General features: G+C 45.3%; 3 protein-coding genes across 6 annotated transcripts; 1 reads left to right on the top strand and 2 right to left on the bottom strand.

Moving 5' to 3' along the window:
* The first annotated feature begins 48 nt into the window (after nucleotides 1–48).
* LOC127608827 (protein FAM124B) lies at nucleotides 49–6,048 on the top strand. Of its 2 annotated transcripts, none has more exons than XM_052078236.1 (6): nucleotides 49–1,015; nucleotides 1,377–1,408; nucleotides 2,495–2,704; nucleotides 2,826–3,221; nucleotides 3,309–3,505; nucleotides 4,493–6,048. In XM_052078236.1, exons 1-6 carry the CDS (start codon nucleotides 987–989, stop codon nucleotides 5,141–5,143), a joined length of 1,515 nt encoding a protein of 504 aa, XP_051934196.1. In that variant the 5' UTR covers nucleotides 49–986; the 3' UTR covers nucleotides 5,144–6,048. The 2 variants fall into 2 exon arrangements, with proteins under 2 accessions (XP_051934196.1, XP_051934197.1); XM_052078237.1 differs by having other exon boundaries at nucleotides 49–1,045.
* Nucleotides 6,049–6,280: 232 nt separating this feature from the next.
* mmp28 (matrix metallopeptidase 28) lies at nucleotides 6,281–17,582 on the bottom strand. 2 transcript variants are annotated; one of them, XM_052077371.1, is made up of 8 exons: nucleotides 17,251–17,582; nucleotides 16,142–16,218; nucleotides 14,728–14,927; nucleotides 10,411–10,644; nucleotides 9,243–9,488; nucleotides 7,340–7,483; nucleotides 7,072–7,239; nucleotides 6,281–6,950 (listed from the first exon to the last, which is right to left on the bottom strand). In XM_052077371.1, exons 1-8 carry the CDS (start codon nucleotides 17,356–17,358, stop codon nucleotides 6,556–6,558), a joined length of 1,572 nt encoding a protein of 523 aa, XP_051933331.1. In that variant the 5' UTR covers nucleotides 17,359–17,582; the 3' UTR covers nucleotides 6,281–6,555. The 2 variants fall into 2 exon arrangements, with proteins under 2 accessions (XP_051933331.1, XP_051933332.1); XM_052077372.1 differs by having other exon boundaries at nucleotides 10,423–10,644.
* Nucleotides 17,583–17,728: 146 nt separating this feature from the next.
* taf15 (TAF15 RNA polymerase II, TATA box binding protein (TBP)-associated factor) lies at nucleotides 17,729–24,259 on the bottom strand. 2 transcript variants are annotated; one of them, XM_052077373.1, is made up of 16 exons: nucleotides 24,095–24,259; nucleotides 23,387–23,420; nucleotides 23,269–23,302; nucleotides 23,095–23,182; nucleotides 22,938–23,010; nucleotides 22,681–22,826; nucleotides 22,410–22,602; nucleotides 20,362–20,396; nucleotides 19,819–19,851; nucleotides 19,529–19,638; nucleotides 19,233–19,362; nucleotides 19,060–19,155; nucleotides 18,909–18,978; nucleotides 18,738–18,823; nucleotides 18,507–18,645; nucleotides 17,729–18,127 (listed from the first exon to the last, which is right to left on the bottom strand). In XM_052077373.1, exons 1-16 carry the CDS (start codon nucleotides 24,102–24,104, stop codon nucleotides 18,088–18,090), a joined length of 1,317 nt encoding a protein of 438 aa, XP_051933333.1. In that variant the 5' UTR covers nucleotides 24,105–24,259; the 3' UTR covers nucleotides 17,729–18,087. The 2 variants fall into 2 exon arrangements, with proteins under 2 accessions (XP_051933333.1, XP_051933334.1); XM_052077374.1 differs by lacking the exon at nucleotides 20,362–20,396.
* Between the last annotated feature and the right edge of the window lie 202 nt (nucleotides 24,260–24,461).

The following is a 24,461-nucleotide window of genomic DNA, read 5'->3' as shown; positions in this document are numbered from 1 at the left end:
ATTCATCTTACTTCACCGAAGGAGCTCTGCGGGCATCCCACAAACCAAGTACAACTCTCACATTTTGTTTTCAGGTCCACTTCAGGTCACTTGTATTATTTGACATTTTGGAAAATCACCAAATGAACTTGTATGTACCACTTTACTAAAGGGAACACATAGTTAACGCAAATGATTGCAAACCCCAGTGGATGTGAAATGAAAAGGCTAAATAAATGAAATGCAAATTGGATCAAACAAATTGCACCATTATTGTGCACGGGTAACGTTGATCGTATTGTTTCAGAAGAGTTAGCTTTTTTATTTTGCGGCATGACACTATAAAAATGTAATGAATGAATGAACTAATGGTTGAAATGTTCTCCCTAAGTCCGAGCTCCACCCAGTTAATGAAGTAGCGCAGGTTTTTTTTCCAACTTGTTGAGTGACGTTGTACCGAGAGTTGTTGTCTCCGAACGTGGTAACGAACGCAAGCCTTCCTAAACGGGGGCGTCCCCCAAAGAGCGAGCTAAAAGTGGGCTGTAATGCTCTTAGCGAGCTTTGAACAAACAATGGCTTTAAGTTGAAGGCTTCCATGCACTTTTCGATCTGTAGAGGCCGTCTGGGCTCTTTTGTCTCGGCGCACGCGCCATCTGCTCGCCGCATTAGCGACGGCTTTAACAACACTTCGAGTCTCCTCCTTTCGCCCAGGATCAACTAAACCCAACATCGACGAGTCTTGCCGTGTTTGTTTTTGCGGGCTAGCCGAGTTAAGAACATTACAGTGTTGTCAGTTGAGCCCAACGGGGTCTGGTTGACCGGTGACGTCATCGCCTCCGCGTCTGTTCCCACTTTTTTGGGGAGCAACATAACGGCGGGGAGAAGTCATCCAGGATGCTCGCCTCTTGGCCCGCAGCCTGTCAGCCGTCGCCGCCGAAACTTGGTCTGCACGTGAAGAGTGATCAGGGCCATGTTGGCACGAGCGATGCTGTTCAAGAGAGCGCAAGATGACCCCGAAGCTGGAATTGCCAAATGAGTCTAAGCGTTGCTCGTGGTTCGCTTGAAGGTAGCTTCAGGCTAACGGCAGTTAGCCATCCTCGCCTTTTGACCGGAGACAAAATGGAAAGTAACTTTCTGGAACCGGCTGCCATTTGCTTCCAACATTTTCAATTTTCCTTTATTTCTGGCTCCCTTTTTAAATGATATACATGCATTTTATGTCGGTTTCGTTTGCATTTGAATGCGTTCTCGTTGAACCGTACGAGTTCCTGATAGCTAACAATGCGTTGTCATGACGACCAGGACTGAAGCGGCAGGTGTCCGGGCCCTCCCCCACAAGATGGATTCAGTACGTTGTTTTCGAAACTTTGAAATCATGTTCTTATGTTCTGTCTTAGATCGGACTCCAGTAGGATGTCAACATCTGCCGGTAAGTCTGCTTAATTCCTCACTCTGAAAAGCACCACTGAAATGGCTCATTGGGTGTAATCATCATATAGACGGGCTCAAGCGAATATCCCCATTATTTGGTACAGTTGTACAACGAATGACATTCTACATAAGAGCTGTCAACGTTTTGCCAACGCAAAGAATATAATGTTCACTTTTGAGAGACAGACAAAGACGTATTTGTTTAAGTGATTTACAGTTTGCAGTTTTGCACTATTCCAATCTGTGATCACATCGATGAGTAAATATACTGTTTGATTCAAGCAAAAGAACACTTGCTGGACACTTATTCGGTACTCCAGCAATGAGAGCCAATACGAGGCTTTGTCTGAATTTCTGGCACATTTTAGTAACAAGCGATGTTTGTACAAAGTTGGCTACTAAAGAAAAGACCCACCATTTAAACCTGCTAGATATATATCCCCCCCCCCCCTACTCTTGCATTCTAGTCCAGTGCGTCACCCAGAGACCCACATTGTCCTCTTGTCACAAAGTCGAGACCCATTTTTATAGATTCAAATAAAATACAATTGCATAAAATGCAGCCAGCAGGTTTTACTTATTACACAAATAGTTTTATTTTTGGAAAGGGCACTATCAATATTATGTCTTCTTTTTCAGACATAAACAAAGCAGAAAGTGCAACTGCAACACTTTGAATGACTAACCAGTAAACACACCAAGAGCGTTTAATGTGAAAAGCTTTTAATAATAATAATAATAATACATTTTATTTATAATCTCCTTTCAAGACACCCAAGGACACTTTACAGTAACAAAAAACACAAAACAATACTTTAGAAATACCACTCGAAATAGTGTTTGCTCAGTACTAGTTGTCTTTCGACCTGCACCGATATTCAAACTAACTTGGTGTACGGTACCGCCAAAGCACGTTGCGGACCAGCTCGTTTGTGGCCAAATGCTTAGCCGTCGTGTTTGTTTACGGACTAGCTCGTGTGGCTAGTACTTGAGCACTTACGTTTCCTGTGCCTTACCTAACCTGTTCCACATGGGAGACAAACTACTCTGCATCGTTGTCACTTTTGGAACTTTTCTTTATTAGCTGAGCTGGTGAGCCGCCGCGCCCGCGAGCAGCACCAGCAGCGCCTCTTAGTTCTAAACTTGCACCTCCTTGCCAACCCCGGAGACTCTCTGCTGCTGCAGCACAGCCTGGACCGTCTAATCCGCTGGATCTGCCCAAGCCTCCGCGTCTTTCACGTGTCTGAGAGGGCGTCTCCCCACGGCGGCTACGCTCGGCTCTGTCCGCAGGCCGGTAGGGGCCTTCCTGAGCTCCTGTGTTAAAGTCCTAAAACCACACCTCTCGCTTGCTTGATTTCATGAACTTTTCATTGCAGGTATTACACTGTCAAATGTTGTTTTTTTTCCCCCCCTAGGCTCCCCTTCCCTTGCCATCACTTTCTTTCTCCACGAGGCTTATGGAGAAGAGCGAATCCTGAAAGTTCTGGACTTTTTCCAGCGGCCGCCCTGGCAGTACCACCACACGGAGAGCTGCAGCAGCAAATCGGCCGGGCTCCACAATTCCTCCGGCAGCTCGGCCGTCAACGCCCTGTTGCGGCCCTACCTCCTGCCCAGTCGGGACTTTTACAGCCTGGGCGCGGGGATGCCCGTGTGGGGGGTCCGACCGGTGCACTGCGGCGGGGAGATCCTCCGCGTGACGCTGTACAGCGCCTACGACAACTACGAGGACGCCGTGCGCTTCTATGAAACGGTGCTGCAGCAGCAGGCGGAGGAGCAGAAGACGGGCTTCTGCTGGTTCACCCTCCACACGGGCAAGACGCCGCATTCTTCACGCTTTTTAACGACGGCCGCTTGGATATTTTGCTTCATGGCTTTGTTTTGTTTGGTGCTCCGCGCAGAGCCGGGCCTCTGCCTGCAGCTCGCGATCAAGCAGGTGTCAGCGGGGGTCTGCGTGGAGCCGTGTGACTCTGCCGTGCTGCAGTTCGGCGTGGATGAAATCGGCCAGTTGGTGCCCCTGCTGCCCAACCCGTGCACGCCCATCAGCACCTCTCGCTGGCAGACCGAAGACCTGGATGGAAACAAGGTTCTCTTCCAGGTAGGTCACCCGCAAGTCACGAGCGCCTCACAACTCGGTGATCAAAAAAAAATCATCCATGTTTTTTTTGGTCGTTTTATTTGAAACATGTTCACATTTTGTGCGTTAGAATAGTGAATTGCGGGATATCTGGTAGGTTTTGTTTTGTTTTTTTTTTTTTTAGAGTTTCGTAAAACACTTTCAACTTGTGTGTGGAGCATGCCGAACCTTATTGAGTTACTTGCGGTTGGAGTTCTTTCTGTGAACAAGGTGAAATTGTTATGTGAATGTAGCGTTAGTGGTTATTTTGTAAAAGGAGAATTTTTAATGTGGGTCTTGATTTGGAGCAGATTGGAGGGTGCGTAAGTACCTAATATTGTGAATACATAATACAATATCCTATTTATTTTACTATGGCTTCAGTCATACTGTATTTTGAGAAAAAAAACTTCTCTTCAGGCTCTCCACTTGTTAAAATCAGCTCCATCCTTTAGTTCAACAGATCATTAAATTGTACCTCTGAAGTGAGATGATATTTACCTCATTCACTCCCAAAGACGTTTTTGAACGTCTTTTCAGACTTGGTCCAGAATTGGTTGGTGCTGAATGAGTTAAATATAATCAGCATTTCATGTTGCTTTACGTGTTTTCTGCCAGAAAATTATGTGGACCTTATTTTAAAGAAGGCGATGATATTGAACAATAAATTGCATGAAAACATCAATGTTTCATTTTAACATTAGCATAGCAACACCCTCCTTTGAATGGTTTTATTGAATTTATTGTAAGATTTAAAGATAAAACTGTAAAGCGCGACAGACGTGACGGTATGAGATGATTTCCTGAAGAATGCTCTTAGTGCGTGTGTGTGTGTGTGTCAATCACAGGATCTTAAAGCTGTCAAAGATGTCACGTGCTGGATGCGTGTTTGTTAATTCAGTTGTTTTGCTCGCTTCTCCTGTTTGAAAAGCTCCAAATGGTAATCCCTCTATTCGTTCCGCGCCGCAGGTGAAAACCACGACACAAGCCAAGCCACCTTTGACCTGCGCTTTCCCCCCCACCTCCGCCGCGCCTCCCCGGGCCATGCAGCTGAAATGCGGAGGACACACCCAAAACGTATCGCCTAGCAACCGCCAGGCTCCGCCTGCCTGGCAAAGCCGGTCCGCAGGCCTGAGAGTCGCCGATGAGAGCGCTCCGGAGAAGCCACCGGGGAGCCAAGGATCAGGTAGCCTCTGCAGCACTCCTCCGAGCAGCTCTTGCTACTCTTCCCAACGCAGCAGCCCAGCCCCGCCTCCTTCCTCCGACTCCCCCCTGCGTCCCCCGCTCACCCGTTCGCTGTCCCGCCTGCCGCCGGAGGAGAACGAGCGGGAGGGGGAAACCAACGTGGACACGGGGATCCCCGTGCTCGCCGGCATCACTCGCTCCTCTTCCGTGGAGCTTTTGAGTTTGTGTCGGCCGCGGAACCCCTCGGCCAAAGCGCGGAGCCCCCCCGGGAAGTGGCGTTCCTCGGATTGCGCCGACGACGTCAGCAATTTCAGAGCGCGGCGCACGACGGATTCCTCTTACATTGAGACCAGCGGCGCCGCCGTGGAGCTTTTTGCCAAGACGCCGCCATCACTCGCAAATGCCGAGGAACAAGCCGACGAGTTCTTCATCTGAAGCCGCCGGAGAGAGCCGCACGAAAGTTCAGCTTGCGGGTAAGGTGCCACTTTTGAAGTATTCCGTGACTTGTTGCTTTGACTCAAACTCGTAAATGCCACATCAGAAACATAAGTGTAAATATTTGTCCAGGGTACAGTGGACATTGTGTCGTTTTATTTCAATGTTATTGTGTGAATGTGCCATGCGATTGACGGGCGACCGGTCCAGGGTGTCAACCTAGACTTGCTCAAAGTCGGCTGAGATGTGGTCCTGCTCACCTGCAGGCCGATGACGGTAAACACTGTTTCTCAAATATCGTGGGCCATAAGAACGCCGTAGAAGATAGGTGGATGAATAGTTTTCTAGTTCTTTGTATATCGACATGCAACTGATGTGTTATTTTGTGAATAGGAAATATTTTATTTGCTTGTAAAATAAAATAAAAAACATCAGCACAGAAGCTGCGTTATTGGAATTGATTAATTAAACGTATCAAATCAATATATAAATCCTTTCCAGCAGGATTTTTTTTTTTTTAACACCGAACAAAATTATTTTTATGTATTTCGGAGAAATGTGTAACCTACATTGTTGTGAACAAATATTAAACCCGATGACCAAACCTTTGTGGTGTGTAATAAATTGCATTTCAAGATGAGCTGTTGGTAGTGGTGGATAAATCCACTTTTGATTTGGTATCACAAGTTAGTAGCACAACTTGAGTTTTATGACTAATGATGTCAAACATTGTTTGCTGTCTTGTGCCTCGTACATTAATCACGGTGTTTTCAAAGTGCTGCTTCTTGGGCCTTATTCATTATTTTAGTGACTGTTCACAGTTAACATTTGCTAAGTCGTTTCCAATTCTGCATCAAAAAGGCTAATATTATACATGTCCATCCAATTAAAGGCTTTTGAATAACTGTGTGATATTGTTGTTGCAACGTGTTGTTCAAACGTGGCTACAATTGCACATCTTTATGCAGTCATTCAATTCATCTTAGACCATTAATTTAAATGTTGTGTTGGAGAAATGTAAATCCAGGTTTTTCCCCGAAGTCTTTTCCATCCATCCATCCATTTTCCGAACCGCTTAATCCTCACCAGGGTCGCGGGGGTGCTGGAGCCTATACCAGCCATCTTCGGGCATTCATCCACAGGCGATCCCAGGTTTACGACGGAGTGCTGTTGCTATGGTGCCACGCGTAACTAGAGTTTTTGATTAACTATGCTAATTCAGTAGTAGTCGTAAATATGTCTATGTAAAAAAATATATATATATATAAAAAAGTTTTGGCCATGTACCTGTATATAAAACAATCAAATGCACAATAAGTATGGCGGTAGGTGAGCATGCCTTTTTGTGCTCATGCAAAAAAATACTTTGCAACCTCCCAGAAAGTAAGATAAAGAAGCGCTCTCTGCGCTGATCAAAGAATGTCATTGCCTTGAGGAGCTACAGCACAACCAGTCCAATTCAGCTCCTTGACCCACTGGCCCACCCTGGTGACTCGCACTTTTACTGGGTCAAACCTCCAGAAGTGGCGCTGCCTGAAAAAGTAGAGGCGCCCATCTGGACGACTCAGTGCTCCGTTGGTGCCCTGCGGTACACCGGCCCAGTCTTTCAGCTTGCGGGGGTAGTAGGGCTCTCTGCGAAAGGTTTGCAGGTTGAAAACAAAGTAGCGGGAGCCCTTAAGCAGTACCATGTGACCCAAAGGGGTGTAGAAGAAGGCGCAGTCCGGGTGGCGAGGTAGGCCTATATCGGTGCTCTGCCGGGGGAAGCCTGCGTCAAGTACTTGGCCTGTGTAGCGCCATATATGCTTCCCTGAAGGAAAAATAACAAGCACTCCATTCAAGCGTGCATCACAACCACAACACCATCTCAACCGTACGATTAAAAACAAACAAACAAGCCAACCAAAAAAAAAAAAAAAAAAACCAAATACCTTTAAAGAAGTACCACTTTGCGTCTAGAGGCGAAAACGCGGCCGCCTCAATGGCCGACGGGAGGTCAGCCCAATGCTGACGGAGAGGCGACGCGCCACTCACGCGCCCCTCAGGTGACACACTCCAGTACACGCTGCCTCGGAACACCAGCACCGTCCCGTTCGGGTCTGGATTCAAGACAACAATAACACTTCCCGATGATTCAAAATGATGTCACTTAAATACAATAGAGGGCGCATAAATATCTCATTCCGAGTCATGGCTCACCCGCGGTGATGGCATCAAACACACCCGAGCGGCAGTAGAGAGGCAGACCGCTGCTCTCGTGGACGTCCATGAACTCCCACTCCTGCAGGGCGGCGTGCAGCACCTCACCGGGCAGTCGCACGAGCCGATCGCCGGGCGGCTTACCTGAACCATAGCGTGAAAGAAGGACAAAAAACGGCATCAAAAGCAGGAAAAAGGGCCCCGCTCCCGGGCTGGATTGTCCTCTCATAGGCAGAGAGGTAAGGCAGACTTGTCGCTGGCTGAGAGATTGAGGGGCGGGATATAAAGTTGCTCATTTGCATAAGACACGGCTAGCCCCGCTAAACTAGCTCATTTGAGCAAGACAACTGGTCTGCTGATTGATCATCGTCATCCCACCCCCCACCACCACCACCACACCTCCAAATTGCGTATGCCGATTTACAGTAACGGTTGTGATATTAAAAAAGAATTTTATACTAAATTTAATATTAAAAAATTAGTTTTTATATTAAATATAAAAAAGACTTTTATTTATAAAAGTCCAAACAAAACAATTGTCTGTTCTTTTACCCTGTGCAATCGGGAAGTCAGCAACACACACACACACACACACACACACACACACTTGGGGTTAAGGCGCTTGAGGTTTGGGCGATTGGGGTTTGGGCGTTTGGAGTTTGGGTGATTGGGGTTCGGGCGTTTGGGGTTAGGGCGATCACACACACACACACACACACACAAAGGCTGTGGTAGATTCTCATTGTTATCATCTACAACTGCTTCAGACAACAAAGTATATGCAGAAAAGTGGTGAAAATTGCACGACTGTCTGTGTCCTATGTGCTGTGTTGTGTTATTTTTGTTATTTTGACTTCAAAATGGCGCCGCGAGAGCGGCTGCCTTTCCAGCAGCTCCTATATTTTGTTGTTCTACAACAACCTGTGCGTCCACGTGTGTGGACATGGCGTCTTTGGCTTTGAAGACTATAAGGTTACATTTTGGACTATAAGGGCCTGGCGTCCACTTACGAGGACGTTTCATCAAGTAAAAAAAGAATTCTTTGTTTTCTTTGTCAAATAATATGACAATTTAATTGAGGTTCTAATTTAGGGAAGCGCGGTGAAGTGACTTCTACTGTTGCTATTCTAGATATTGCTATGCAAAGCATTTCACAATTTTAACTCATTCGCTGAATGTACGTGGACAGTACAGTCATTCAAGAGTTCGGGGTCCAAGGAGGTTAATAACTTTGCTGCTCTTTGGGAATTTCTCCATTGCGAGACTAATAAAGGTTTTCTTATTGCCTCTTATGTGTGACTCATTACTCGTCACGCATGCACACAAACACTTGCACACACATAGCTGGAAGCAGCTGTAACATGTCCACAGCTGTCCTTCTCGTCCTTGTCAGTTTACATTCGCATGGAGGCAGCTGTGGTGTGCACGCGGGACGCCGTGCACACGCTACGACTAGAAAGTCAGAATCAACTCGATGCTTTTTGTCGTCAGCTGGATTGCACCTGGGCACAGACTTAACCATACAGACACGCCCAGATGAACTGTTTAGGCACTTGAAGAAAAGACGGTGGGAAGAAAATAACTGCACCTCACCAGGAAGTGGTTTTGTGCCTTGTCTGTGAATGAAATAGGAGTGAACATGTTGTGCACAAAATGTCAGGTGGCATGCTCACGAGCATTTTTTTGGAGGCAGTCTTCAGGGAGATCAACGCGTCTTGTTTTATTTTAGAAATTTTTGAAATCAACTTTTTTACATCTTAGGCCAAAATCGGTGCGCGACGAACGACATATTTTTCTGTGATGGCGACAACACCGTTGTCTGCATGCAAAATTTTTCCAGAGGACCAAAGGGGGAAGACATGCGATACGTTTGTTTTTGTAATCAAAGTGTGAAACATCTCACCGTACAGCTGCTGCACGGCCAAGATGTCATCCCAGCTCATGACCAGACTGCGGCCCAGCTTCCTGTAGTACGGCGACATGAGCGCGTGACGCACGGGCGAGTGCTCCAAACCCAGAGTGTGTCCGATCTCGTGGGCCATCACCATGAAGAGATTGTGGCCCTTATGTCCGTTTAGGGTCCACCTTTCCGCCTTGTCAAAATGGGCCTCCCCTCGGCGGGGGAGGAAGGCGTGAGCCAAGGTTCCGCCTGAAAGGCACAGAAAGGATACAAGGTCACATTTTTCGCCCTCTCACTTCACCTCTCAATGTACATAAAGAGAATGTGTCATGAGATCGGAGCAAATTAAAGTAGACGCGTTTAAATTGGAGGATTTTCTTTGGAAAATTCAAAGTGCAGTCAAAATACTTTGAGAAGTAGGTCATCGACTTGTTATCTTTCTAAGGACAAATGACAGTTTATGAGGACATGCTGTGTCTTGTCTTAAATTCAAATATTAGAGCGTTAAAGAAAACATAAGCTTTTGTATTATTTTACTCACCCAATGACGAATGAAAAACGCATAATAATAATAATAATAATAGGCTGGTTGGGAATAGAGTTTGGTCATGCAGGGGTCTGTTTTTGTTCCATCCATCTGATCGGCTTTATCCTCACAAGGGTCGCTGCTGGAGCCAATCCAGCCATCTTTGGGCAGTACGCGGAGGACGCCCTGAACCGGTTGCCGGCCAATCGTACAACCACCCGTGCTCACACTCACACCGAGGGTCAATTTAGAGTGTGCAATCAGCCTGCCATGCATGTTTTTGGAATGTGGGAGGAAACCGGAGTATCTGGAGAAAACCAACGCAGAGCATGCAAACTCCACACAGGAAGGCCGGAGCCGGAATCGAACCGATTGGCCTCTGCACTGTGAGGTGGACGAGCTAACCACTAGTCCACAAGGCCGAGTCTGTTTTTGTTATTTATTTATTCATTTATTTAATATGTGAGGAGTTGGGTTTCGATACCTGCACCAGATGTTAATGTTAAGTGCCTTGAGATAACGTTTGCTGTGAACATAACTTACAACGGCCTATATTGCACAAAATGAAAATTCTGAAGACAGGAAATTCCATCCACTGCAGACATTCGAATATCTACCCTTGGCAATTATCACCAGGAAATTCACTTTGTCCCAAACCTGGTCCATCAAAGGCGTTGCCAGCCCCGTCATTGTGGTCACCCTCGTAAAAGGCCAGCCGGATGTCTGCGGGGCCCTGGGGGGCCTCCTGGAACGCCAGGCCTGACACGTTGCTCCACACCTGGAAAGCGGCGCTCACTGCCAGTCGCACTGAGCCCAGAGACAGGTGGCTGGGCCAGTTCACTATCTGGTAGGCCAGGTGACTCTTGTACCACTTGTCACCTACAAACACACACACACACACGAAATGAGCCATGCAAGTGTTGACGTGCTCAGCGCACAAACTGGCTAAAATGACATACACAATATATACACATCACATCAATTCACAAGTCAATTGACTTCAATCTGATCATCTAACAATAATTTTGTAATTTTCACATTTTTACATGATAAGTATCGCATATTTTACATTGTAAAGACCATGATACATTTTGTGGGTTTTTTATTTATTTGTTTGTTTGTTGCTGGTGTGGCAACAATCTGCTTCCATAGGTTTACACTTGATCTCATCTGGACTTTGACTCGGATTTTGTGGACTCTGACTTGGACTTGATAAAGAGGAACTTGACGACAGCCTCGCTAAAAATTGCTCTGTTGTTTTCATTTGCAGCAGGCTAGATTGTACTTTCATCTTGTAATTCCATCCATTGGTTGTTGTTTCCGAGCGGAGCCACGACGACTCGCAAGGTCATCCATCCATCCATCCATTTTCCGAACCGCTTAATCCTCACCAGGGTCGCGGGGGCGCTGGAGCCGTCTTCGGGCAGCAGGTGGGGGACACCCTGGATTGGTTGCCAGCCAATCGCAGGGCACACAGAGACAAAAAACCACCCACGCTCACATTCACACCTAGGGACAATTTAGAGCCTGCCACGCATGTTTTTGGAATGTGGGAGGAAACCGGAGCACCCGGAGAAAACCCACGCAGGCCCGGGGAGAACATGCAAATTCCACACAGGGAGGCCGGAGCTAGAATCGAACCCGGTACCTCTGCACTGGGAAGCCGACGTGCTAACCACTGAACTACCGGGCCGCCCCCTCGCAAGTTCAAATAATACATTATCCATAAAAGCTACTAACTAAACGTCTCAGACTAACAACCAGTGACTACAGGCCGACTTGCCTGTGTGGTTTTCACGGCTCACGGCTAGCACAAGCGCGTGTGATCATAAACATCCCCAAACACTTGTTTATGGATATGCAGAAGTGGAGGAAATGGCAATACGCATTCAGCTGCTGTTTAATTGACACAAGTTACCCTGCGGTATATACACAGGAATACACAACGCGTCGATCTGCGACCGGAGCAAACACACAAAGGCAGCCAGGCATGCAGTACACATCCACAGCACACAGAGACACAGCGGCTGCATGACAGGAAACAAGATTTAGATACACGGGCAAAACTTTTGGAACATCTGGCGTTAATGTTGCTGACGGTGAGCAAGAGAATGACTTACTGTTTAATTTTTTTTTTTAATTATACATGTATACACACACTCACACATATTCAGGATTTGGATACTTAAGTTTGGACTGTTTTTTCCGAGGTTGATGAATGTGGTTCTGGCAGTTGTCAAGTGAGAGAACCGCATGACGTAACCAAGAGTGAGGATAAACACAGTCCTGTTTTATCTTAGTGGAGGCTAATATTAGAATGACCTCATTCAAGTAATGACAGGCTGAAAGTACACCATAACCGAAACACGTTCAGACTCACTCCACACTTTTTAAAAAAAAATTCGCATTGATTTTTTTTTCATGCGGGTTTGCGCTCGAGTGAAATGAGCGCACGCAAATCCTTTGCGACTTCAGTTTGTCACCTGCCCAATTTCTACTGTGCATTTTCTCAATAGTAGCAGCTTAGCTGGAGCCCATCCAAATGTGGGGGGAAACACCGGAGGCGGAGCCAGAAATTTTTCAGTGGGATGGCCAGCGTGAGTGTGGCCACCCCACTGATGTGTCCATCAGTTGGTTTTTGTTTTTTTTTCATAGAGTTTCCTATCACACATGCACGTATGATTTCAGTCCAGGGGCCTTCTCTCTCACAGCTCCATAGCGAGAAGGTCCCCGTGGACAGCTGAGAGGCCAGGAAGTTCGATACGCGCAACATTCCTCCACTTCCCTGATGGAAGCAATCGCGATGATGCCCAGTGTAGCGTCGCTGTGGTTATCTCAGGCCTTAGGAAGTGACTGCGATGAGCAAGATAACAGGAGTTATTGTTTGTATAGAAGCCGACGGGGTTACGAGCGCTAAAGACAACGGCTGACACGTGTGAACTTAAGTTATTTCACTTGGAAAAGCGGTGGAGAAAGAGGACTAAGTTGGCAACACCGTGTTGAGAAAATTTGCTTTTACATGCTGTTAACCCCAAAATGGACTTGCCATCTTTGGCTTTAGGCTGTATAAAAATTTACAGAGGTTCTGTTTTTTGGGAGGGGGTTTTGTCCGATGTACGATGTGCTTCTCATTCAAGAATTTTCATTTCATAGGAATGAATCCAACATATTATGCAGTCAGATTGCTTGAATGTAATGTTACAGGACACATTGTGTCGCGACAAAAAGTACTTTCAATCTGTAAGTAATTTGAAAAGCAAATACTTCTTTCCTTTAAAGTTCACCCTACTTGGACTGAGCGACTTTTATTTTGACCACGAGGATGTGGAGTTGTGTACTTTGGGACTAAAAATTGTAGTTTTTTTTTCTTTTTCCAAATCGTACATAAAGTCTTGACAAAGGCTCATTGTTGCCCACAGTGGGCACTAAAATCAACTTGAAACTGTATAATGTGAACGGGATGGCTGGATGGACTAATTTACAAAAGGTTGCATCTGTTGAATTAAATTTCTTTCCAATCTAGTCAAATTGTATAAAATTCGCTTTGGGAGCTGTGTGCTACAAAAGCAGGGCAGAGGTTAAAGGGTGTTCCGACATGGCACCTGTGAAAAATATCCGGTAGTCGAACGCATGCATACAGCCGCCACTTTGGTAGCACTTATCAAGAACGCGGGTGGTGGAATGTCAGCTCTGTAAATATTAGTGGGAACGTCCGTCACAACACACAAGTCAAGATTTGTTTTGCGACATGCTCAGAAGCGGTGGGAACAGTAAATGCATTGTAAAAAAAAAAAGTTGAGCACTCATATTGATATTTATCTGAAGAAAAAAAAGTCGTCTTGGTGGTGGGATACAAAGCGGTGTTTTCAATATATACTAATAAAGGTGATGTGCCAACCGCCCGTGTACATCCCAGAAAATGACAGCAACTGTGGCTCCAGATGAACAGAATTGGACTGAGGCCATAGCGCAGGAGTGCCACGGCGATTTTCAACGGCGAGCTTGGCGGCTGATTGCGCGTTATCGCCGTTCTGTATTGATTCATCAAAATAAATACGACGCTTCTCCTCGTTTGAACGCAGCGTTCAGCCAGTTGTGGACGCGTTTGCCAGATGGAACATGTCAGGTACCAACATGACGCGGCAGGCGGCACACGTCAGCCCGTCGGTGCATTCCCCAAACGTTAACCAACTTTTCATGTGACAGTGAGGAATGCGCGACGTGACCCATCACAAGGCTGCGTGGGCCAAGCAAAGGGAAAGCGCTGGTCTGGCGGGCAACCGCACTCCCACCCGACGGGGAGAAGGAAAGTCACTCCAAGGCATTCTCATGAGAAAGTACCTGGGAGAAAATCCACACGAGCCATGTATGCGACTGAATCATCACAAATGTCATTTAACGTGCTCTAAACTAGCGACGGAGAACTTTCTTATTTCAAAGCGTCTGCAAGAAATTGAGCATTTCAGGGCCATTCCTAACTGCCGTTCAATATGGCGCTGTTTAGCCGTGTTAAATTGCACTGAGCTTTCCAGCCGTAAATACTTTTACAGCTGCGTTTGGAGCCGAACATTAGGATAGTACCCTGGAGGCCTGTCTATAATCTACAAAAAAAAGCACTAAGAAGCAAAATCAAAATGCCGTAACACGCAGACAACTGGAACACTATGAAAACTATTGTAAGGTGTGATCATTGTTTTTTTTTGTGCCATAATCTGCATGATTTTTTACCCCTCAAAAGATCATGCTTGAAGATCTGCAACAACAAATGCCAGAGAATCTGGCATCCGACAATTGCGACCATCTTTTATCGCAACCCTCAGCTCGTTTAAGTGATTTTAGTTTACCAAAAGGTGGACCCTCCCTGTTTAATACAAAGTGAGACACCGGCGCACAGCATGCACGCACCCATGACAAAGAAGGCCCGAGTCTACGATGCACATTTGAAACAAACAAACACGCAACCTTTTATGGCAGAGCGCTTCCTGCGGCGCCACGGCGGTCCTGCTGCAGAACTCCTGGAGGTGAAGATGAAGTTTACCCTCTGGGCCCACACCTGCTGGCTGCCCTTGTCTGACACGCCGCAGCGCGGCTCGGCCATCTGCCTCAGGGTGGCGCTGTCTAATTCACCTGTCACGGGTAGGCGAGACAACCGCTGGAATTTCCTAAAAAGAGGGCAAATGTTTGGATTAACGGCGCATTGCTCACATGCATTTTTGAGATGCCATTTTGAACACGTTACATTGGGGATAGCGGTTAGCATGACATAGCTCTGCGAATCTGGGTTGGAATCTCAGCTCCTGTATTACTGACTTGGCATCTTTTCCCTTTTTCTTCAAAGAACACACGTGGAACGTTCATTGTAAATTGTCCAAATGGGTGAATGGGAGTCCCGATAGAGATTTGTTTTTATTTTGTTCTTTATCGAACGGGGGACAATGCAGTCAAACATCCCAGTACTTAACAAGCTTGCAATTGATGTGATACATATATAGGTACTTCATAATTTGTAGTAATTTTCAACTCCTGTCCCCAGTTGGGGCTCTGCCACAACATTGCGGTTTATAGTAGGTATTTATTTAAAGAAATAAAACACGCCCTATAATTCAATAACGCATTAATCAAAACTAGAGTTATTTAAAACCTTCATTCACAATACCACACGGTAGACACTACTTACAGGGGATTCCACTTGTGTTTTTTTTTCTTGAACCAGGTTTTAGTTCTGGTGGTGAGAATTTTAAAATCTATTTTTTAACCCCTTTTTGTTTGGTGATCCATAGCATTTTTCTGATGTAAAATATGCAAAGGTGGGGAAACAGATAGCATATAAAACATACAATATTTCAGACAAAGTTATTCTTTGGGAGAAAAAATAATAGATATTTAGGTCACAATGCTGCTTAATGATTTTACATGGAGTCCAACTGTCAAGCTTTACACACAGACAACAAAATGGCCGTGCAGGGATTGAAGTTTAATAAACTGCGAGACCGATATGAAAATGTTAAATCCAGGGACACGCAGTGGCATGGTGCAAATGAACGCGCCCTGCAGCCAAACATCAATTGCATAGTTTGACTAACTGGGCCAAAGTAAAGCCTACTTGTGGGCATGTTCAATCTTTTTCCATGATTATACTGGCAAGCATGCAGGTTGGAAGGCGAGGTTGAGGCTCCTGACATTCCTGGATGGTTCAGGGAGGGTTCAGGAGAGGTTTGTGGTTTAGAGGTGAGTGAGGGAGGGACCTTGGGGGGGCCTTTTACCAAGCCAAGGCTCCACACACTGATGAACACAGGGTATCATTTGGCTCTCACCGCCGCAAATAAAATCTGTCACATTACGTCAGGGTTTTGTGGCTTTGAGAAAAGGAACTTACTGGATTGCTGACTGCATCTCAACTGCATTGTGGATGAAGTGGTCATCATGAAGGTAGCCATATTTTTCCAGAAATGCCTGCAATTGATATCATGATCAATAAGCGTGGAGGCATGCAAACACAATGTACTGTAATTAACTTGGTACATGGTAACAAACAGCGGTGCATTGGGTTTGAGATGATGATTTGTAATAATCATAGTGCTTGGTCAGATACTAGCACAGGCTCTGTGATTACAGATATGTTTAAAGATGGAAAATTAAAAAAAAAACGAGGCAAGGCAGAAATGAATGCGCAATATAAAAATTCCTGTCTGTCTACACGCAAAGAATGATGCCACGGGGTATTGTTGGACGGGGAGAAGTATCGTGCAGCAGTGTAAAACCACAACAGAGATGAGCCTTGAAAAACCAAATCCAAAGTCTTCACATCCCAACTGAAATTGCAGGTCCTTGTGATAGAAAATGAAACCAAAATTCAATAAATCATTGCAAAACCGTCACCATTAATGTGACCCGTAACTTGTAGAACTCAACAGTATTTAAAACAAATGAATCTTTTTTTAAACGGAAAGTAACAATATACAATATACAATATATACAGGGACTGTGTAACATTGCGTGAGTGTAACCATTTAAATTTTTACTCTTGTGAAATGAGTCAGCGCACACCTGCCACCATTTAATTCCTCTACCAGCAACTAAAATTCAGATTTTCTTGTAGACTATAGCTTGACACGGTTTTGTTTTGTTTTTGCTTTCTACCAGAAGGCGCAAAGGAGCGAGCAGTGAGAACAGAAATTGACATACATCCCCAGTGAATGAAATTAAAGTATTATAAATCCGTGAGAACAGAAAGTTTCCCCATCCCACTTTTTAAAAATGTTGACTCTATCAACAAACAAGGCAAAAGGAGCAGATACATTTCCTGTGTTGGTGGCGCGGTGAGGTAATTAAGACCCAGGAGAGCTCCAAAATTGTAAACAGTGTACAAAACATCACACAAATCTCCTCACTCATTCAGAAACGATGAAAGTCGACCAAATTTAGCCATAGACCTCAAAAAGGCAGTGTAGTGGTTCTAAGGTAAACATTTAAGAGCGTAAGTACCTGTGGGTCGAGCAGCGGAGAGCCGAAGGCAGCGCGGGCGCTGATCAAACAGGTCGCAGCCAGGACCCAGGCGGGCTTCGCGTTGCTAGCAGCCCGGTACCGGTTCATCGTGGAGCGGGCCCGGCGTTGGCACACGGCGCATTACTGGACCTCAGACGGACCTCTCATGACAACAGCGGTTGTCCGGCCACAACCAAGTGCACAACTGCCTTTCTGGCAGAGCGTCTCCATGCCGGTGAGCAGTGACTTGATCAAGCGTCGGGTTAGGCGGGGGACGGTCCCACCCCGCCCTTCCCGAGACGACGTATATCAAACCCTTGTAGTTGCACTTCCTTCAACCCAAACTATCTTTAATATTTTTGTCGCTAACAAAACAGTTGATCGGTATGTGTAAATTTTGAGTTCCAGGTTTACAATCAATTAACTTTTTTTAAGATTTCTATTTTCTTCAAAGTAATTTAAAGCATTTAGTGTACCGTACATAACACAAAACGAAAGATCAGTTTAATATTTGTTAGGGGGGGGAGAGAAACAAAGTAAAACATTTTATTCCGTTCATACAAAACAATGGTACGAAGTCTACCACACATCTGCAACCAGGACAGGAAATTAAAAGATGTACAAATAAATGAAACTAATTCATTTGAGCACATGCCACAGCCAGTGAGTCCTTGTCATAGTACAAACTGTCTCACATATAGAGTGAATAATATTCTTGACTTGCAGCAGTTGATGAAAAATGTGGACAAGTCAAAAATGTCTGTTTTATCCCACTTTGACGAAGCTCTGTCTATGGGGGACTCTGTAGCTGTAGTGATGCCCATCTGCTCGAAACTTTTAATATGGCCGCTCTCTTCTGTCATCCCTTCGGTCACCTCTGAAAGACAGATTCAGACCAAGAAAAAAGTTGGCAAAGTGTGAACCATCATTACTCCAAATCCACCGTGCATCTTTATTTTAACGCAGACAGCCATCTTCTTTTAGCCAACAATTGTCATGCCGTGACGTTCGTACACAATGTTCACATTCCAAACAGCGGACCATACTGTAAAATGTATCACTTTTCATATAAAACAGCTCAGTCGTCCACTTAAGCTTAACAATGAAGTGGATGATGCCCTCTGCTGGCAGAGGAAGCTGAATCTAGACAGATCTATTATTACCACTCATTTACATGATTGCTGTTTAATATTAATTAGTGTGTTTAACAGAGGTGATATTCTGATAGTCGAAGACAATCAAATTAAAATACCAACCTTCCTCCCATTTTGTATCCCCCTCCATATCCACCACCACGATCACCGCCATAGCCGCCACGGTCGCCGCCACGGAATCCTCCGCGGCCGCGGAATCCACCCCCCCTGTCGCCGCCATAACCACCTCTGCCTCCGCGGTCTGTAAAACAAGCAATGTGTTGCGACTTTCCACGTGTACATGCATGGAACCAAAAGAACAGATCAGGATTGCGGGAGAAGGCAATCGGGCACCTCCAAATCCTCCTGCATCTCCAGGTTTGGGGGCACCGCACTTGTTACACTCTTGTCGCCGTGCGAAATTCATGTTGCCGCAGGAGCTGAAAACGACGCAGAACGCAGGAGGATCTGAGTGAATTGAGATGGGCATCAGATGCGCATAGTTGTTGTCCATCGCAGACAAACCTGTTGGGGCAAGGCCAGTCTCCGCCCTTCATGTCAAAGTTAGGACCACCACCTCCGCGACCTCTGAAGCCTGCAAGCGTAAAGGGGAACGAACATATTAACACGGAGGGGGAGGATGTGTGAAATAGGTTTATTTCCTCCCTCCACCGACCTCCTCTTCCGCCACCTCGTCCTCCGCCACGCTGCGTGAACTCAGCTCTGCGGGTGGCGAATGACACTTTGATGGGTTTGCCATTGAATTCTTTGCCTGCGACGACAAACGGGAGCAGTTAGAAGACACCAAATGATGCAATCCTACGTCGGTCTGTGTGTGAGTGCCATTACCGTCAAACCAGTCAATGGCAGCTTTGGCAGAAGGCGGGTCATCAAAAGACACCGTTGCTTCGCCCTTGGGCCGGCCAGTGGCCTTGTCAGAGTAAAGGTTGATCATTGGCTGACCAGTCTTCTTGTTCACCTGAAAGTGACAAAGTTCACAATTTTCAGAAGCCATATGTAACCCAGCTCCCCCACTTATTGTTAAGTGTTTCAAGCATCAAAAGTTTAACACAGCGCAGACAGCAGTGGGACACGTTTGAGATAGCGAGCGTAGGTTTCTCCGGGGTAAACGCGCAACTCAATACCTTAATAATGCCAATTTGCTTGAAGTAGTCGCCCACTTCCTGAACTGTGGCCTCTTCTCCCAGGCCTTGGACAAAAATGGTGTTGTTGTCAGAGTTGTCCTGATCCCCACCTATGGGGTGGAAAATGAAAACAAATTCATCAGTAGTGATCAAAGAAGCCACCACAAGCATCTTCAAACGAATGGTGCTTCTTTGTTCGAAGAAAACTCAACCAGATACTGTTGGTGACATTTTCATATTTGGTAACTAGTAAGTATAGTCAACATGATCACGCATGGTCTGCAACTTACCAGAGTCATCCCGTGAGCCATAATCTCTAGAGCCTGCAAAACAGGTAAGAGGACCAAGAGCACATGAGCAAGAGATCTTCAACATCTTGCCTCATTTCATATCAATCACATCCTAGCAGAGGTTAACAAAATGGAAATTTAACAAAAGTCCATGTTTACAGATGTGTTTGGGGTTTTCATACCGTAGGCTCAAAGTCACCTTTCACCGACAAACAGCCTCATTCCGTTTTTCCCCCCCTTTCTTTCTTTTTTTCCTCCACCAAGTTTTCAAGTTCTAGGAAGTTTACCTCTTCATCCCGGGAACACCTGCCACGTTAATAATAAAGCGTTGTCCTCATGCAACCATTACCATTATTTTACATCTCAGGCCCCATGTCTGTTACCGTATCTGAAGACTAAAGAGAAATCCAAATCAGTCGAATCCCCTGCGGTCTTGGCATGATATTGATGGCATTCAGAGTTGTTTTATCCCCAGTTTTCCTTTTGTTCTAACTCAAGTTTTTTTTTCCTCCCCCACCGACAGTTCTGATGCTCGTCACTTACCACCGAAATTTTTGAAGCCACCACGGTCACCACCTCTGCAGAGGAAAAATTGAAGAATTGATGGCTTTTCCTTTGTCCCAACTGAGAGCTCAAAGCTCCCCTACATCCCACCAGTTTGCACTCCTGTCAGGGTGTGTGACTATGTGGAATGTCTCACACGAGGAGTGTTGTTAGTCCTTGACAATTATCAGTGAACAGATAGATGACCAGGTAGTTTGGACTCAAGCAGACGTGTGAAGACAGTTATCACACGTCGCTTGGTCACTCACAAGAGTTTAACCAATTTCATACTTGTTGCCGTTTTCCATTCAGAGGAATTTTTTTAAAGAAAAAGAAATTAGAAGATGGTGTTGAAATAGCATAGTCAGGCAAATTTTTGTTTTAGCGTCACAGGCCAAATTGGTGAGAAGGGCTTGATACGCAATCTTCCACTGAGTGCGGTTTTGACATCCTTTAACTGAGGTCCTTGTTATAGTTCAATCACTGTCAACACCTGTAGTATAAAATGTAGATCCATGTTAACAGAACACACATGCTGGCCATTGTCAAAAATACAATAGTTGAATGAAACCTGTAGAATGCGAAGCAGCTGACGACGTCGCTCCAGGTCTAACCGCAGCGTTTCAGCCAAGAGTTCCTTGTTCAAAAGCTACATGATCCTCAGAACAAGGACAGACCAAAGTGTTTCACTCACACTTCCTCTCTAGAGTCGATGGACCTTTGAAAGGCTTCAGTTATTGGCACGTTAACGCTCCTTGGCCGTGCAATTTATTTGCTCAAATCTTACACCTGCATCCTTGTGTCATGTATTCAAGTGACTGGTTTTGCCAACACACAAATGAGGCAAAGTTAAAAAAAAAAGGAATTAAAATAATAATTCTCTTCTAATCATTGGAAAGCTGACTTTTTTTTGGTTTCATTTCTGAAATATGGGTCAATGCGAGTTTTTGCCATGCTGGGTCACAAATGAGTCATTTTTCACCTCCCCAATTGCTGACAGTTTACTGTTGATCGGACTTGTGCCCTCTATTTTGGGCACTTCAACCATCTGACAAAAATAGACCATGAAACTGCTGACATCCACTAGGAACCTTGTGCAGAGTCAATAACGACTTGGCCCTTGACAGAAATGAGGCTCGCTGAAATTGATTTTAAATGAAATAGGAAAAAAAAGTCCACGCTTCTCTAAGGAGATAGAGAATTAGGTGTGCTATGCTTGTGTTCTATTCAGATAAAGCACACAGCGCAAATGCCCATTTTCCATCAGCTGAAGTTACTGATTTCTGATATTCATAAACATTTGCTGAATAAAATATTGATTCCCAAATCTAAAACATGTGAAACACGCTCCCCCAGCCTCTGTCTTCCAAGTTAGGCAGTTTGGCTTCTTCCATCTTGATAAAAGTGTTGAGACAGTTGTTTTACCATACACCCCCATAATGGCAACACCCCTGACTGCTTTACCGTTTTCTTAAATGCATTTTTGAGTAAGTCAGCCGTTTTGCGTGTGAATTGAATACAGAGGGCCTCGGATAAAGCGGTCCAAAAATGCGACACTTCGAGGTTACAAATGTTGACAAATGGCACGAGAAGTCCTACACATGCAGCACCCATACTTCCAATATTTCCATTTATAGCCTACAAGTGTTTTTTCATACAAATGACATTCAAGGGTGCGACAAAGGCACTACCAGTTACCACTGTATTTACCGTTTTTCATTTGATTGTCTTTTACTTATGGACTAAAAGTGCCCCCCACCCAAAAAAAAGAAATGCTTCCTGCAATTCAGATTTAAAATTTAGAACATAAACATTGATAGATAATGGCGCGTTCCAACTTGCGTACAAACTGCAGTTATGTCGACATGGGAACAGAAACTCCGTCATAAACCGAGGACCCCCTGTATACAAGTAATAGATTGACACAGAATTCAGGTTTACGGGCCTAATGTAGTGCGCACTGTTGATTTCAAGTTTGATGGATGAAGTTGTGTACCACGTTACAAAATATTGAAGTACCTTAGGGGTAGTGGCACTGCGCAACTTACCCCATACCAGGATGTCCTCCTCTTCCACCACGGTCATAGCCACCACTGCGGTCATAACCGCCACGGTCATAGCCACCTCGGTCATAGCCGCCACGGTCGTAGCCACCACGACCCCGGCCTCTGTAACCGCCGCCTCCTTCGGACCGGTCTCCTTGGTCACGGCCATACCTGCCGCCCTGTCCGCCACTGTCCCCTATCACATTTGGAGAAAGACAAATAAGATCTGATGCTCTTTGATAACATAACAACCAACAAAAGGTTACTTCTTTACCTTCACTCCATCTTCCATAACCACCACCGCCACCGCCGCCTCCACCACCACTTTGTCCCTGGCCACCGTATGATCCTTGTTGACCAAAGCCATCTCCACTTTGTCCTTGACTACCATATGACGCCTGTTGTCCATATGGCTTCTCACTGTCAGTTAACAAAAGGAGTCAGCAAACAAAAGGAGTCTGCCATTTCTCTGAATGTACAAAGGCATGTTGAACAGACCTTGTTCAACTTTTGTATAATTAAAAGGCTCACCCAGATGACTCCTGTCCATAATTATCATAGCCCTGTTGCTGCCCATAGCCTCCCTGAGACTGGCCATATCCCTCTGTCAAAAAAAATATTTTAAAAATGCCAGTCATTATCTGGCTTTGTACAATGATAGGTTTACACACAAATCATGATACAACACCTTGTGTTCCAGATTGCTGTCCACCATAACCACCATAGCTTTGGCCCCCAAAGGAACCTGCACCATTTCCTTGGCCTTGACCAAAACTCTGTAACATATGAGCAAGGACACATCAGAAAGACAATTCGGGATGTGTCCAATACCAAATAGTCATTGGTTAAATGCAGATTTTACCTGTCCACTCTGTTGTCCGCCAAATGAGCCATAACTGGAAGACAATCGTGAGGTACAATTTAGTATCCTTCAAAATTGGAAACCTTCACATGAAATAAATGCATCAATGTAAATTTACCTCTGTGAGCCACCATGCTGTCCAAAACCCGAATCTGAAAGAACGGGATGTTTGAATGTTATTTAAACAACATGAAAGAGCAGAACGTTCATCATTGTAAAGGATATCCAGTTACAGCTCGGGCAGCGACTCAACACGCCTTCCATCACGCTGTTCCGGTGAAAATGGCGGTCAAATGAGGCTCCGACTAAACCTTGGATCGACGCAGACGTTTGGAAATCATAAGTTGATCAAATCGCAACGAACTTCAAATTGAAAACGATGGTGATTCGTAGTATATGCGGACTGAAGGGGAGCGTTGCGTATTTGCAGAATAATGCATCTTCGCATCCACGCGTGTTGACTTTAAACGGAAGACAACGGCTAAGTTGTAAACAAAGAGACATTCATGCAGACGATCGGGCGCCTCGGGCCAAGTTAGCGAAGAACGCCATTGCCAGGCCTATTTGCAATTTTATGGGAATAAGAAGGTTGAAAATCACAAAGGAGGCCAAACTTACGAGTAGACCTAGTACGCCAAAAAGGTTAACAAGTATTGAAACAGATGCCATTCAGCTATTCAAAACGGCAATACCAGGAAGTAGACGGTTTCCACATTAGGCCTCGCGGTGAGCAAGCGAGTTAGCCAGTTAGGGAGTTATTTTCATCTTGAACTCACATGGAATAAATCGATCCGCATTACATTCAAATATAGAATGAAAGTCTTACCGGTGGCCATGGTGCTCGCCTAAAAATCGATGGCGTGTTTCTCCAGAGATATATTAAATAAAAAACCGGTAAGTGTGTCACAACGCCCCTCGGTTGAGTGCTAGGCCAACCTCCTGCTGCACTTCCCTTATGGATATTCTTCTTCTACTACCTCATAAAGGCATCAGATATCCAAATTGCTATTGCTCTACCGCCATCTATTGTTAAAGAGAATTAGCGTGCCTCATCGCTCATGGTCCATTTCGACGTGTGGGGTGGAACTAAACATTTGGCTGCGCACACACGGATAACCAATCTGTAAACTCCCCCCGTTTTTTTGTTAAACTGTCTCCTTAGCAGCTATAATAATGCACCGTCTAATGAGGTA

The sequence above is a fragment of the Hippocampus zosterae genome, chromosome 10 (genome assembly GCF_025434085.1).
Source record: "Hippocampus zosterae strain Florida chromosome 10, ASM2543408v3, whole genome shotgun sequence".
In the NCBI taxonomy this organism is placed as follows: Eukaryota; Metazoa; Chordata; class Actinopteri; order Syngnathiformes; family Syngnathidae; genus Hippocampus; species Hippocampus zosterae.
The sequence above is the reverse complement of the archived record's forward strand: the minus strand, read 5'-3'. Positions and strand labels throughout refer to the sequence as shown.